Source organism: Salmo trutta, unplaced genomic scaffold, assembly GCF_901001165.1.
Source record: "Salmo trutta unplaced genomic scaffold, fSalTru1.1, whole genome shotgun sequence".
NCBI lineage: Eukaryota > Metazoa > Chordata > Actinopteri > Salmoniformes > Salmonidae > Salmo > Salmo trutta.
The window spans coordinates 401,141-417,105 of record NW_021822679.1 but is presented as its reverse complement, the minus strand read 5'-3'; the positions used below and the strand labels follow the sequence as shown (position 1 = coordinate 417,105).

At 40.4% G+C, this 15,965-nt stretch overlaps 1 protein-coding gene across 1 annotated transcript; it reads left to right on the top strand.

The window, feature by feature from the left end:
- Positions 1-2,623: 2,623 nt before the first annotated feature.
- On the top strand, positions 2,624-12,951 carry LOC115183222 (zinc finger protein 2-like). Its single transcript, XM_029744557.1, has 3 exons — positions 2,624-2,885; positions 9,686-10,123; positions 10,741-12,951. The coding sequence occupies exons 1-3, from the start codon at positions 2,720-2,722 to the stop codon at positions 12,249-12,251; spliced, it is 2,115 nt and encodes a 704-aa protein (XP_029600417.1). The 5' UTR covers positions 2,624-2,719; the 3' UTR covers positions 12,252-12,951.
- Positions 12,952-15,965: the final 3,014 nt, after the last annotated feature.

Here is a 15,965-nt window from a genome sequence, read left to right as displayed (position 1 = left end):
AACACTGGACTAAACTATACTGAACTATACTGGACTGAACTATACTGCACTGAACTGGACTGAACTATACTGGACTGGACTATACTATACTATACTGGACTAAACTGGACTGACTGGACTGAACTATACTGGACTGAACTATACTGAACTGAACTGGACTGGACTGAATTTTACTGGACTGAACTGAACTATACTATACTGAACTATACTGGACTGAACTATACTGGACTATACTGGACTGAACTATACTGGACTGAAATATACTGTACTATACTGGACTGAACTATGCTGAACTATACTGAACTATACTGGACTGAACTATACTGGACTATACTGAACTATACTGAACTATACTGGACACTACTGGACTGAACTACTCTGGACTATACTGGACTGGACTACACTGAACTATACTGGACTATACTGGACTATACTGAACTATACTGGATGGAACTGGACTATACTGGACTGGACTATACTGAACTATACTGAACTGAACTATATTGGACTGAACTATACTGGACTGGACTACACTGAACTATACTGGACTGGACTATACTGGACTATACTGAACTATACTGGATGGAACTGGACTATACTGGGCTGAACTATACTGAACTATACTGGACTGGACTATACTGGACTGAACTGAACTATACTGGACTGAACTGGACTATACTGACTGAACTATACTGGACAAAACTGAACTGTACTGGACTGAACTATACTGGACTGAATTTTACTGGACTGAACTGAACTATACTGGACTGAACTATACTGAACTATACTGGACTGAACTATACTGGACTATACTGGACTGAACTATACTGAACTATACTTGACTGAACTATACCGGACTATACTATACTGGACTATACTGGACTGAACTATACTGAACTATACTGGACTGAACTATACTGGACTGGACTATACTGGACTGAACTATACTGGACTGGACTATACTGGACTGAACTATACTGGACTGGACTATACTGGACTGAACTATACTGAACTGGACTATACTGACTGAACTATACTGGACAAAACTGAACTATACTGAACTGAACTATACTGGACTGAACTATACTGAACTGAACTGGACTGGACTGAATTTTACTGGACTGAACTGAACTATACTGGACTGAACTATACTGGACTAAACTATACTGGACTATACTGGACTGAACTATACTGAACTATACTGGACTGAACTATACTGGACTATACTGGAATGAACTATACTGGACTGAACTATACTGTACTATACTGGACTGAACTAGACTGAACTATACTGGACTGAACTATACTGGACTATACTGGACTGAACTATACTGGACTGAACTATACTGAACTATACTGGACTGAACTATACTGGACTATACTGGACTGAACTATACTGAACTATACTGGACTGAACTATACTGGACTGAACTATACTGAACTATACTGGACTGAACTATACTGAACTATACTGGACTGAACTATACTGGACTGAACTATACTGGACTATACTGAACTATACTGAACTATACTGGACTATTCTGGACTGAACTATACTGGACTGAACTATACTGAACTATATTGATCTATACTGAACTATACTGGACTATACTGGACTGAACTGGACTGATCACTTTTGTTCTTCAGCAATGTTGCAGATGTTTACATTCGAAATAAGTTGAAATGAATTCTAAATCTTTGTCTCATTAATGTATTTAATATACATTTTATATACAGACAGAGAGGAAGTGGCAAACATGGTCAAGATGTATAGTGGCAGTTTCTTGAGAACAGGAGGCACCACCAGGGACATCACCTGCAGGCACCAACTTTCCCCAGAAAGTAACAGGGTCACAATCACCAGCCTGCTCCTTCAAATATAAAGGTTTTGGCCGGGGGGCTTTAATTGGCTCATCACGCATGACTCGACCTTCGCATCTCCCGAGCCCTTTGGGGAGTGGCAGCGATGAGACAAGATCGTAATTGGATATCAGGAATTGAGGAGAAAGAAATATTTTTTTTAAACACATTTGACCAAGCTACAAAAGAGCAAAATGGGAATCTGTAAATAACTAGGTAAGATAATCAAGTGATTGAGTGGTGTGGAGCGTTCCTCAAATAACTCAACAGATAAAGACAACAAAAAATGATACGTATGACTCCTGGAGATATCAGGAGTCCTCCAGCTATAGAATGAAGTCCCAAGCCGTTGCAGCTTTCAGGAGTCGCCTGTGTTACAATGAGTTGTCTTTCAATTCAGTTCATACAATAAGTTATATGATATATTATAACGTTTTCCCCACATGTAGCTTTCTATTTCTATTATCACTGCTAGTCTTGGGTGGCCAGTAGCCTTGTGGTTAGAATGTAGGGCCAGTAACCAAAAGGTTGCTGGATCAAATCCCAGAAATGACCAGATAAAAATCTGTCATTCTGAACAAGCCAATAAACACACTGTTCCCCAGGATGACGTCACTGTAAATAAGAATTTGTTCTTAATTGACTTGCCTGATTAAATAAAAGTTTCATTTAAAAAAAAAAGGTCTGTACCTTGTAGTTAACTCTCCATCCACATAGAGGCGCTGTGGTATTGTCTTGCCACCCGCTGATACAGGCGGAAGTGAGCTTACGAGTGGACTTTTCTTTCTTGTGAACATCGTTCTTTCAACGTGGAAGAAGCTAGCAGCTGAATAGCTAACTAGCTACCAGTCAACTTAAAATGTCTCAACAACAGTCGTTTCATGTGTTTTTAAATGAGCTCTTAACTTCGGCTGCTGTGGAGATTTTCGGGGAAGTTGAGAAAACGGTAGTGAAATACCAGGAGGAGAATGATCGGCTACGGAGACTGCTGGAGATCACATCAGAGGTTCAACTATGTAGAACAGGTACGTATGTACAGTGCATTCGGAAAGTATTCAGACCCCTTCACTATTTCCACATGAGGTTAAAAATCTGTCCATGTGCACTTGAGCAAAGCACTTAACCCTGATGTATCCTGTAATTGCTGCAGATAAGAGCGTCTGGTAAATTACACACATTTCAAGTGTAACGTATTGTACTTTTGGAGTCATTGTTTTTTATTGTAAATAAGAATATAATGTTTCAGAACACTACTACATTAATGTGGCTGCTACTATGATTACGGATAATCACGAATAAATCATGAATAATGAAGATCATACACCCCCTCCCCAATAACAGGGGAGTTCAGCATTTTGGGATGGATGTTTATTTATTTTTTATTTCACCTTTATTTAACCAGGTAGGCCAGTTGAGAATACGTTCTCATTTACAACTTTGACCTGGCCAAGATAATGCAAAGCAGTGGGACACAAGCAACAACACAGAGTTACACATGGAATGAACAAACTTACAGTCAATAACACATTAGAAAAATAAATCTATATACAGTGTGTGCAAATGCAGTAAGATTACAATTACAATTTAGCAATAAACACTGGAGTGATAGATGTGCAGAAGATGAATGTGCTAGTAGAGATACTGGGGTGCAAAGGAGAAAAAAAATAACAATATGGGGATGAGGTAGTAGGATGGGCTATTTACAGATGGGCTATGTACAGGTGCAGTGATCTGTGAGCTGCTCTGACAGCTGATGCTTAAAGTTAGTGAGGGAAATATCAGTCTCCAGCCAATTTTATTTATTTTTTATTTAAAAAAACATTCATAAAAAAATGTTTTGCAATTCGTTCCAGTCATTGGCAGCAGAGAACTGGAAGGAAAGGCGGCCAAATGAGGAATTGGCTTTGGGGATGACCAGTGAAATGTACCTACTGGAGCGCAAGCTATGGGTGGGTGCTGCTATGGTGACCAGTGAGCTGAGATAAGGCGGGGCTTTAGCTAACAAAGACTTATAGATGACCTGGAGCCAGTGGGTTTGGCGACGAATATGAAGCGAAGGCCAGCCAACGAGGGCGTACAAGTCGCAGTGGTGGGTAGTATATAGGGCTTTGGTGACAACGGATGGCACTGTGATAGACTGCATCCAGTTTGCTGAGTAGAGTGTTGGATGCTATTTTGTAAATTACATCGCCGAAGTCAAGGATCAGCAGGATAGTCAGTTTTAAGAGGATATGTTTGGCAGCATGAGTGAAGGATGCTTTGTTGCAAAATAGGAAGCCGATTCTAGATTTAATTTTGGATTGGAGATGCTTAATGTGAGTCTGGAAGGAGAGTTTACAGTCTAACCAGACACCTAGGTATTTGTAATTGTCCACAGATTCTAAGTCAGAACCGTCCAGAGTAGTGATGCAGGACGGGTGGGCAGGTGCTGGCAGCGATCGGTTGAAGAGCATGCATTTAGTTTTACTTGCGTTTAAGAGCAGTTGAAGGCCACGGAAGGAGAGTTGTATGTCATTGAAGCTCGTCTGGATGTTAGTTAACCTCTCTAGGGTAGGGGGCAGTATTTTCACATCCGGATAAAAAACGTACCCGGTTTAATCTGGTTATTACTCCTGTCCAGAAACTAGAATATGCATATAATTGTTTGATTTGGATAGAAAACACCCTAAAGTTTCTAAAACTGTTTGAATGGTGTCTGTGAGTATAACAGAACTCATATGGCAGGCCAAAACCTGAGAAGATTCCATACAGGAAGTGCCCTCTCTGACCATTTCTTGGCCTTCTATAGCCTCTTTATCGAAAACTGAGGATCTCTGCTGTAACGTGACATTTTCTAAGGCTCCCATAGGCTCTCAGAAGGCGCCAGAACGTTGAATGATGACTCTGCAGTCCCTGGCTGAAAAACAGTAGCGCATTTGGATAGTGGTTGATCTGAGAACAATGACACGGGCGTGCACGTGAAGAGTCCATTTTCTTCTTTCAGTCTTTGAACGAAAACGACGTCTCCCGGTAGGAATATTATCGCTATTTTCTGAACGTCACATGCTAATGTAAAAAGCTGGTTTTTGATATAAATATGAACTTGATTGAACAAAACATGCATGTATTGTATAACATAATGGCCTAGGAGTGTCATCTGATGAAGATCATCAAAGGTTAGTGCTGCATTTAGCTGTGGTTTTGGTTTTTGTGACATTATATGCTAGCTTGAAAAATGGGTGTGTGATTATTTCTGGCTGGGTACTCTGACATAATCTAATGTTTTGCTTTCATTGTAAAGCCTTTTTGAAATCGGACAATGTGGTTAGATTAACGAGAGTCTTGTCTTTAAAATGGTGTAAAATAGTCATATGTTTGAGAAATTGAAGTAATAGCATTTTTAAGGTTTTTGAATATCGCGCCACTCGATTCCACTGGCTGTTGACTAGGTGGGACGATTTCGTCCCACATACCCGAGAGAGGTTAACACAGTGTCCAAAGAAGGGCCAGAAGTATACAGAATGGTGTCGTCTGCGTAGAGGTGGATCAGGGAGATACTATTCACCTACTGTATGTGCGTGCGTAGGTTATCTACTGTTTGTGTGGAGGTGTGTGCGTAAACGGAGAGAGAGGATAAAATGAACTTCTTTGTTAATGTTGGGCAGAACGTTCTCTGAATAAACCGTACGAACCTTTTGCAGATGCTGAGTCTTTGCCTAATTATTATGCCATTCTCTCTGGCACAAAAAGTTTAAAAAGTGTTGCTAGGGGACAGAATGCGGTCAGATCATCACATAATTGGCATATATATTACTCTTACAGAATTTCCACGTGGGCGAGGATATTGGAAATTTAATCAAAGCTTACTAGATGATAAATTGTTTAGAACTAGGACAGAAGAATTTATAACTGACTTTTTCAGACATAACATAGGTACAGCAGATCCCCTTATTGTATGGGACACTTTTAAATGAGCCTTTAGAGGCCATGCAATTCAGGACTCATCTATAAAACAAATGCAATTTAGATCATAAGAGTCCATATTAACAAAGGAAATTGAAGGACTAACAGTACAGTTAGATAGCAATAAAAACGGTTCCATAGAGGCACAGAATAAGTTAGAGGAAAACTAAAAATAAATGAAGGAACTTATTCAAGAAAGATCCAGTGTTATATATTATAAAAATAAAGCGAACTGGATGGAATATGGGGAAAAATGCACCAAATTATTTTTCAATCTTCAATATAGAAATGCTTCCCAAAAAAATGTATTAAAACTTGTTACAAATTGAGTCACTCATGATTCACCAAATGATATTTTGAAAGAGGATGTAAAGTACTTTTTAAGAATATGTTTTCGTTTTAGTCTCCTACATCTCCACTAACTGAAACAAATTGTATTAATTTTTTTCCTAATAATAATGTAAAATTAACATCTGTACAGAAAGACTCATGTGAAGGCCAAATTACAGAGGAGGAACTTCTTGATGCAATTGGGGCCTTTAAGGCTGGGAAAACTCCAGGGCTGGATGGCATACCAGTGGAAGTATACAAAACTTTTTTTGATATAATCAGAGGACCATTATTAGCATGTTTTAACCACTCCTATATAAACGGTAGATTATCAGACACACAACAAGAAGGTCTGATTTCATTATTACTGAAACAGGAACCCAAGTGGTATATATAAAGATCCAGTCCATTTAAAAAATTGGAGACCTCTTACACTTCAGTGTTGTGATGCAAAAATCCTAGCAAAATGCTTGGCGCATGGAATTAAAAAAGTATTGTCAGATATTATTCATCCTAATCAGACAGGTTTTTTACATGGGCGATACATTGGAGATAATATACAACAAGTAATGGAAGCAATAGAACACTATGAAATATCGGGGACACCAGGCCTGTTTTTCATAGCTGATTTTGAAAAGGCTTTTGATAAAGTACGACTGGAGTTTATATATAAATGCCTAGAATATTTCAATTTTGGGGAATCTCTTATAAAATGGGTTAAAGTTATGTATAGCAACCCTAGGTGTAAAATAGTAAATAATGGCTACATCTCAGAAAGTTTTAAACTATCTAGAGGAGTAAAACAAGGTTGTCCACTGTCGGCATATTTATTTATTATTGCCATCGAAATGTTAGCTGTTAAGATTAGATCAAACAATACTATTAAGGGATTAGAAATCCATGGCTTAAAAACGAAGCTGTCATTGTACACTGATGATTCATGTTTTCTTTTAAAATCACAATTAGAATCCATCCACAGCCTCATAACGGATCTAGATACTTTTACTATCCTCTCTGGATTAAAACCAAATTATGATAATTGTACTATATTATATTGGATCACTAAAAAATGCTAATTATACATTACCATGTAGTTTACCAATTAAATGGTCTGACGGAGATGTGGACATACTCGGTATACAAATCCCAAAAGAAAGAAATGATATCACTCCAATACATTTTTATAGAAAGTTAGCAAAAATAGATAAGATCTTGCTACGATGGAAAGGAAAATACCTGTCTATATGTGGAAAAATCACCCTGATTAACTCTTTAGTCATATCACAGTTTACCTATTTGTTTATGGTTTTGCCTACACCTAGTGACCTGTTTATAAATTATATGAACAAAAAATATTAAATTTTATTTGGAACGGCAAGCCAGACAAAATTAAAAGGGCCTATTTATATAACGAATGTATGAATTCTGAGGGCAGAAATGATTAAATATTAAAGCATTAGACCTCCCACTAAAGGCATCAGTCATACAAAAATTATACTTAAATCCAAACTGGCTCTCTAGTAAATTGGTAGGAATGTCTCAGCCTATGTTCGAGAATGGTATTTTTCCCCTTTATTCAGATTACACCTGCCCACTTTCGGTTGTTTGAAAAGAAAAGAATCTCCAAAATATCTTTATTTTTTAAACAAGCCTTAGAAAGTTGGTTGCAATTTCAGTTTAATCCACCTGAAAAGACAGAACAAATAATACAACAAATATTGTGGTTAAATTCAAATATACTAACTGATAAAAAAACTGTGTTTTTCAAAGAAATGTTTAGAAAAGGTATAATTTTAGTGAATGATATTATAAATAGGACTGGTGGAGTTATGTCACACATGCAGCTAACACAGACATATTGAAATGTCTGCTCTACCCAAATTTACAACCAATTAATTGCAGCATTACCACAAAAATGGAAGAGGCAAGTAGAAGGGGGAAAAAAGTAAGGAACTTGTATGTCGGCCCTGTATTAAAGAACATAAATGGTTAAACTCTAAGAGGAAAAAAGAATAAAAAGAATAAGCAACGTGGTGAGTTGATGCCTATTCGGCAGCTAGTTAGCTAGGTGGTGAGTTGATGCCTATTCGGCAGCTAGTTAGCTAGGTGGTGAGTTGATGCCTATTCGGCAGCTAGTTAGCTATGTGGTGAGTTGATGCCTATTCAGCAGCTAGTTAGCTATGTGGTGAGTTGATGCCTATTCGGCAGCTAGTTGGCTAGGTGGTGAGTTGATGCCTATTCGGCAGCTAGTTAGCTAGGTGGTGAGTTGATGCCTATTCGGCAGCTAGTTAGCTAGGTGGTGAGTTGATGCCTATTCGGCAGCTAGTTAGCTAGGTGGTGAGTTGATGCCTATTCGGCAGCTAGTTAGCTAGGTGGTGAGTTGATGCCTATTCGGCAGCTAGTTGGCTAAGTGGTGAGTTGATGCCTATTGGGCAGCTAGTTGGCTAGGTGGTGAGTTGATGCCTATTCGGCAGCTAGTTAGCTAGGTGGTGAGTTGATGCCTATTCGGCAGCTAGTTAGCTAGGTGGTGAGTTGATGCCTATTCGGCAGCTAGTTAGCTAGGTGGTGAGTTGATGCCTATTCGGCAGCTAGTTAGCTAGGTGGTGAGTTGATGCCTATTCGGCAGCTAGTTAGCTGGGTGGTGAGTTGATGCCTATTCGGCAGCTAGTTAGCTGGGTGGTGAGTTGATGCCTATTCGGCAGCTAGTTAGCTGGGTGGTGAGTTGATGCCTATTCGGCAGCTAGTTAGCTAGGTGGTGAGTTGATGCCTATTCGGCAGCTAGTTAGCTGGGTGGTGAGTTGATGCCTATTGGGCAGCTAGTTAGCTAGGTGGTGAGTTGATGCCTATTCGGCAGCTAGTTAGCTAGGTGGTGAGTTGATGCCTATTCGGCAGCTAGTTAGCTAGGTGGTGAGTTGATGCCTATTCGGCAGCTAGTTAGCTAGGTGGTGAGTTGATGCCTATTCGGCAGCTAGTTAGCTAGGTGGTGAGTTGATGCCTATTCGGCAGCTAGTTAGCTAGGTGGTGAGTTGATGCCTATTCGGCAGCTAGTTAGCTAGGTGGTGAGTTGATGCCTATTCGGCAGCTAGTTAGCTAGGTGAATTGATTAGGCTACGTTGTATGCATTGTTTGTTGACATCCTTGTTATTTACGTAGTTTTGGGAACAGATTCCTGTTGGAATGTTCCCCACGTTATACCCACCCCTGCTAATGTATTCAACAAGTTTGTTGTTTCACAAGCTTAATGTGTGTAAGGAATATGGGATCAAATACTACACTTCTGACTACTGTAATACACTAAGTTAATTTATCCAAACACTTATGACTTCTTCACGTTGGGGGACTAGATGCATAAAGTGCTTTGATTTCTAAATGGTAAAACAGATCTTATGAAAATTCCCTCAAATTAAAGGTGACATTCTGTATTGTCACCTCATATAAACATTTGATCTCAAATCCCAAATTCTGGAATATAGAGCCACATTTGTAAATGTTAGTTTCACTGTCTAAATAAATACATAGGGGAGTGTAAACCTCTGCTATTCCTTCCCTCCAGACTCCCTGCAGCTCTCTGTCTCTGAAGAGGAGGTTCCCCCTGAGCAGCAGGAGTGGAGCCCCAGTCTGGGGCAGGAGGACCCAGAGACCAGAAAGATGAAAGAGGATCAAGAGGAAGTCAGGACCAGTCAGCAGGAAGAGCAGCTTCAAGGGCTCGTTGATACCAGAGACTCCATATTCACTCCTTCCTGTGTGAAAAGTGAATGTGATCAGATGGACCCACATCAAGAAGCCATACTAGCTGAACACCCAACTCTCAGTCCACTGAAAACGTCTAAACTACAGTTGTTTTGTGTGTTGTTAAATGAATGTTTAACGGCATCTGCTGCTGTGGAGATTCTTGGTGCGGTTGAGGAAACTGTAGCAGAGTACCAGGAAGAGAATGATCTGCTACGGAGACTGCTGCGGAGGACACCAGAGATAAAACTATGTAGAATAGGTTTGTACGTAGATCTAATACCTAGCTAGCTACGGTTCTACTTAGTTAATAAACTGTTTCCGGTAACAGGGATCTCCATTGCATCCATTTTTAAAGAACAGTTTATAATATAGCTAAGATTCACCGGGCATAATTAAAAAGTTATCTGTCAGGAAAAGATGATTGAAATAGCTTATATAGCACAGCCTTTCTGACTCCAATGCATTTCATTAGAGACTGTGAGTACGTTTACGTTCACACTAGTAATTCAATATTATATTGATGATGGCAGTAGGCAGAGTACGGCTTCAGTCCTGTAGACCCCTGACTCTGCTCATCTTAAACGCCGTGAGGTCATAATAGAAGTAAGCATACGGTGATTAAAACATCTAGTTTTCTGAGAAATCTCTCAAATTATTAAGACGTGTACAAGCTTTATTAAAATATCAAGTTTGGGAGCAGTAAAACTATTTTTATCTGTATTGCACATTATTTTAGCTCCTGTTGTTATTTTGGATCAATGCCAATAAAGACGTTTTCAATTTAAAAAAATTATATAATTCACATTTGTGATTCAAGTGTTCTATTAAATTCTGTAGTATATAAATAACATCTGTTCTTCCTCTCCTTCCCTCCAGACTCCCTGCAGTTCTCTCTTTCTCTCTCTGAAGAGGAGGTTCCCCCTGAGCAGCAGCACTGTGAGCAGGAATGGAGCCCCAGTCTGGGGCAGGAGGACCCAGAGCCCACACAGATTAAAGAGGAACAGGAGGAAGTCAGGACCAGTCAGCAGGAAGAGCAGCTTCAAGGACTCTTTGATACCAAAGACTCCATATTCACTACTTCCTGTGTGAAAAGTGAATGTGATCTGGAGGACCCACTTCAGTCCTTGACTCTTCCCCAAACCCAGACTGTGGAGAAAGGAGAGAGTGACACTAAACCAGTGGATCTCAAACCTTTTGTCACTGTGACCCACATTAAGGGTCTCAACATTCCCTGTGACCATCCAGATAATCAAAACAATGCCTCCAGCCACAAGTCAGCTGTAAGCAGCTACACAGTAGGACTTGACAGCAGCCCAGCATTGGGTCCCAGTCCACCATTGGAGAAACACTGTTCCAAACCCAGCACCACATCTAGAAGAACTCACCACTGCCGTGACTGTGGTGAAACGTTTGCTCTGAAAGCTGACCTGCAGAGACATGTGACTCTCACCAAGAAGAGACCCAGTGAATGCTGCTTCTGCAATAAACACTACAACTCCACCTGTAAACTGAAGGCCCATGTCCGACTCTGTCATGGTGGGAAACCCTATATCTGCCCTGTTTGTAGCAAGACCTTCAAACACAAAGGTGGTCTCCCCAGGCACATGAGGATTCACAAAGGAGAGAAACTTTTTAGCTGTGGTGACTGTGGGAAAAGCTTCAATCAGAAGATGAGCCTAACTGAACATTTACTGATTCACACAGGAGAGAAACCATATAGCTGTGGTGACTGTGGGAAAAGCTTCAGTCAGAAGGGATCCCTTACTGTTCATAAACTGATTCACACAGGTGAGAAACCTTTTAGCTGTGGTGACTGTGGGATAAGCTTCAGTGTCAAGCAGAACCTAGCCAGGCATAAACTGACTCACACAGGAGAGAAATCATTTAACTGTGGTGACTGTGGGAAAAGCTTCCGTGTCAAGCAGCACCTAACCAGGCATAAACTGACTCACACGGGAGAGAAATCATTTATCTGTGGCGACTGTGGGAATAGCTTTAGTCGCAGGGCGAACCTAACCTTCCACATATTGACTCACACTGGAGAGAAACCATTTAATTGTAGTGACTGTGGGAAAAGCTTCGCTCAGAAGTGGCAGCTACGGAAGCATAAACTGATTCACACAGGAGAGAAACCTTTTAGCTGTGGTGACTGCAGGAAAAGCTTCACTCAGAAGGGGGACCTACAGAAGCATAAACTGATTCACACAGGAGAGAAACCATATAGCTGTGGTGACTGTGGGAAAAGCTTCAGTCAGAAGGGATCCCTTACTGTTCATAAACTGATTCACAGAGGTGAGAAACCTTTTAGCTGTGGTGACTGTGGGAAACGCTTCCGTGTCAAGCACAACCTAACCACTCATAAACTGACTCACACGGGAGAGAAATAATTTAACTGTGGTGACTGTGAGAAAAGCTTCAGTGTCAAGAGCTACCTAACCAGGCATCAACTGACTCACATGGTAGAGAAATCATTTAGCTGTGGTGACTGTGGGAAAAGCTTCAGTGTCAAGCGCTACCTAACCGCTCATAAACTGACTCACACAGGAGAGAAACAACATGGCTGCTCAGTCTGTGAGAAAAGATTCACTCGTAAGACTCATCTGCTGAGGCATGTAGATTCTGTCCACAAAGGAAAGAAAGGATGAAAACGGGCAGAAGAAAGAAAACAAGGACAGAGAGGAAAAGCTTCCTGCTTCCAAAATAACCTAACTATTCATATAATGACTCACACAGGAGAGAAATCATTTAGTTGTGGTTGCTGTGGGAAGAGCTTCAATCGCGGGGAGACCTTAACCACGCACAACTGACTCAAATGGGAGAGAAACCCTTTAGCTGTGGTGACTGTGGTGAAAGCTTCAGTCAGAATGGGATAGTTTTACTATGTTTTGAGGGTATAGCATAAAGTGTGTTCGCAATTACATTGCTTACAAACAATGGAGTAAAACAATCTTAGCATTTTCCTATTTTTATTTTTTGAATTAGAATAATTTATTTACAATACAACATATCTCAGACACATTACAACATTTTTTGTCGCTCATCCTGGTGAAAATAGTTTAAGGGATAAATACTATTTTTTTTATGTAAGAATGTAAGTTCCCATCAAGGTGAAGGCTGCATTTGTGTGTAGTCTACACTGAGTTTCCCAAAGGACATCCAGCCAACTTGCCACAACTGTGGGAAGCATTAGAGTCAACATGGGCCAGCATCCCTGTGGAACGCTTTCAGCACCTTGTAGAGTCCATGTCCAGACGAATTGAGGCTGTTCTGAGGGCATAAAGGGATTCAACTCAATATTAGGAAGGTGTTCTTAATGTTTTGTCCACTCAGTGTATAGTTCATTATAAAGTTTTTAAAAAATGGATGTGGCAAATGCATAACGGCCTTCCCTGTGGCTCAGTTGGTAGAGCATGGTGTTTGCAACGCCAGCATGGTGTGTGCAACGCCAGGGTTGTGGGTTCGATTCCCACGGTGGCCAGTACAAAAACAAATGCAGGAATTTGAAATGTATGCATTCACTACTGTAAGTCGCTCTGGATAAGAGCGTCTGCTAAATGACTAAAATGTATATATTTAACATTTTCCTAATTAAACTTGTGTTGACCTGCTTCCTCGTTCTGAACTATTGCTCAACTTACAGTACCAGTGCAGCAGTAGCACCAAGCGACCACTAGATGGGGGTGTCGGACCACTACATAAGGAAGTGCAGTGTCCTGTACTGTGTAGTATAGTAACAGTCAACCCACAACTAGGCTTCTGCAGCCACAGACGAGCTTTACAAGTCAACTCTGCATTACAAGCCAACATCTCATCAAAACACAAAAATAACGTATTAACTGTATAACTGACCAACGCACCATTATACCAGGTCATGTAATGCTTAACCCCCCCCCCCCCCCCCCCCCCCCCAAAGAGATGAATTACTGACTAGCTACAGTGGCTAGCTTAGCTAACGAACTAGCTACATCACATCATCACATACTGGAGGAGTTACTGACTAGCTACAGTGGCTAGCTTAGCTAACGAACTAGCTACATCACATCAACACATACTGGAGGAGTTACTGACTAGCTACTGTGGCTAGCTTAGCTAACGAACTAGCTACATCACATCAACACATACTGGAGGAGTTACTGACTAGCTACAGTGGCTAGCTTAGCTAACGAACTAGATACATCACATCAACACATACCAGAGGAGTTACTGACTAGCTACTGTGGCTAGCGTAGCTAACGAACTAGCTACATCACATCAACACATACTGGAGGAGTTACTGACTAGCTACAGTGGCTAGGTTAGCTAACGAACTATACTGAACCATACTGGACTGGACTATACTGGACAAAACTAAACTATACTGGACTGAACTAAACTATACTGGACAAAACTAAACTATACTGGACTGAACTAAACTATACTGGACTATACTGGACTGAACTATACTGGACTGGACTGGACTATACTGAACTATACTGGACTGGACAAAACTAAACTATACTAGACTGAACTAAACTATACTGGACTGGACTATACTAGACTATACTGGACTATACTGAACTATACTGGACTGGACTAAACTGTACTGGACTGAACTAAACTATACTGGACTATACTGGACTGAACTATACTGAACTGAACTATACTGAACTATACTGGACTGAACTATACTGGACTGAACTATACTGGACTATACTGAACTGGACTATGCTGGACTGAACTATACTGGACTGGACTATACTGGACTAAAATAAACTATACTAGACTGGACTATACTGAACTATACTGGACTGGACTATACTGGACTAAACTGTACTGGACTGAACTAAACTATACTGGACTGGACTATACTGGACTGGACTGAACTATACCGGACTGAACTATACTGGACTGAACTAAACTATACTGGACTGAACTATACTGGACTGGACTATACTGAACTATACTGGACTGAACTATACTGGACCGGACTGGACTGAACTATACTGGACTATACTGGATTGAACTAAACTATACTGGACAAAACTATACTGGACTGAACTCTACTAGACTGGACTATACTGAACTATACTGGACTATACTGGACTGAACTAAACTGGACTGGACTATACTGAACTATACTGGACTGAACTATACTGGACCGGACTGGACTGAACTATACTGGACTGGACTATACTGAACTATACTGGACTGGACTAACCTAGACTATACTGGACTAAACTATACTGGACTATACTGGATTGAACTAAACTATACTGGACAAAACTATACTGGACTGAACTCTACTGGACTGGACTGGACTAAACTATACTGGACTATACTGGATTGAACTAAACTATACTGGACAAAACTATACTGGACTGAACTCTACTGGACTGGACTATACTGAACTGGACTATACTGGACTATACTGGACTGAACTAAACTGGACTGGACTATACTGAACTATACTATACTGGACTATACTGGACTGAACTATACTGGACTGGACTATACTGAACTATACTGGACTGAACTCTCCTGGATTGACCTTAACTAAACTGGACTGAACTATACTGGACTATACTGGACTGGACAACACTGAACTATTCTTGACTGAACTATACTACACTGAACTATACTGGACTGAACAATACTACACTGAACTATACTGGACTGAACTATACTGGACTATACTGAACTATGCTGGATTGAACTATACTGGACTGAACTATACTGGACTGAACTATACTGGACTATACTGAACTATACTGGACTGGACTATACTGGACTGGACTATACTGGACTGAACTATACTGGACTGGACTATACTGGAATATACTGAACTATACCGGACGGAACTGGACTATACTGGACTATACTGGACTGAACTATACTGGACTGGACTATACTGGACTATACTGAACTATACTGGACTATACTGAACTACACTGGACTATACTGGACTATACTGAACTATACTGGACTATACTGAACTATACTGGACTGGACTGAACTATATTGGACTGAACTATTCTGGACTACACTGGACTGAACTATACTGGACTGAACTGGACTGGACTATACTGGACTGAACTATACTTAACTACACTGGACTGAACTAT

Excerpts from the sequence above, each read along its gene's own strand:
- LOC115183222 (XM_029744557.1), top strand. The coding sequence starts at position 2,720 with ATGTCTCAACAACAGTCGTTTCATGTGTTTTTAAATGAGCTCTTAACT. Across the intron at positions 2,886-9,685 it reads GGTTCAACTATGTAGAACAG|ACTCCCTGCAGCTCTCTGTC; the intron begins GTACGTATGTAC and ends CCTTCCCTCCAG. Across the intron at positions 10,124-10,740 it reads GATAAAACTATGTAGAATAG|ACTCCCTGCAGTTCTCTCTT; the intron begins GTTTGTACGTAG and ends CCTTCCCTCCAG.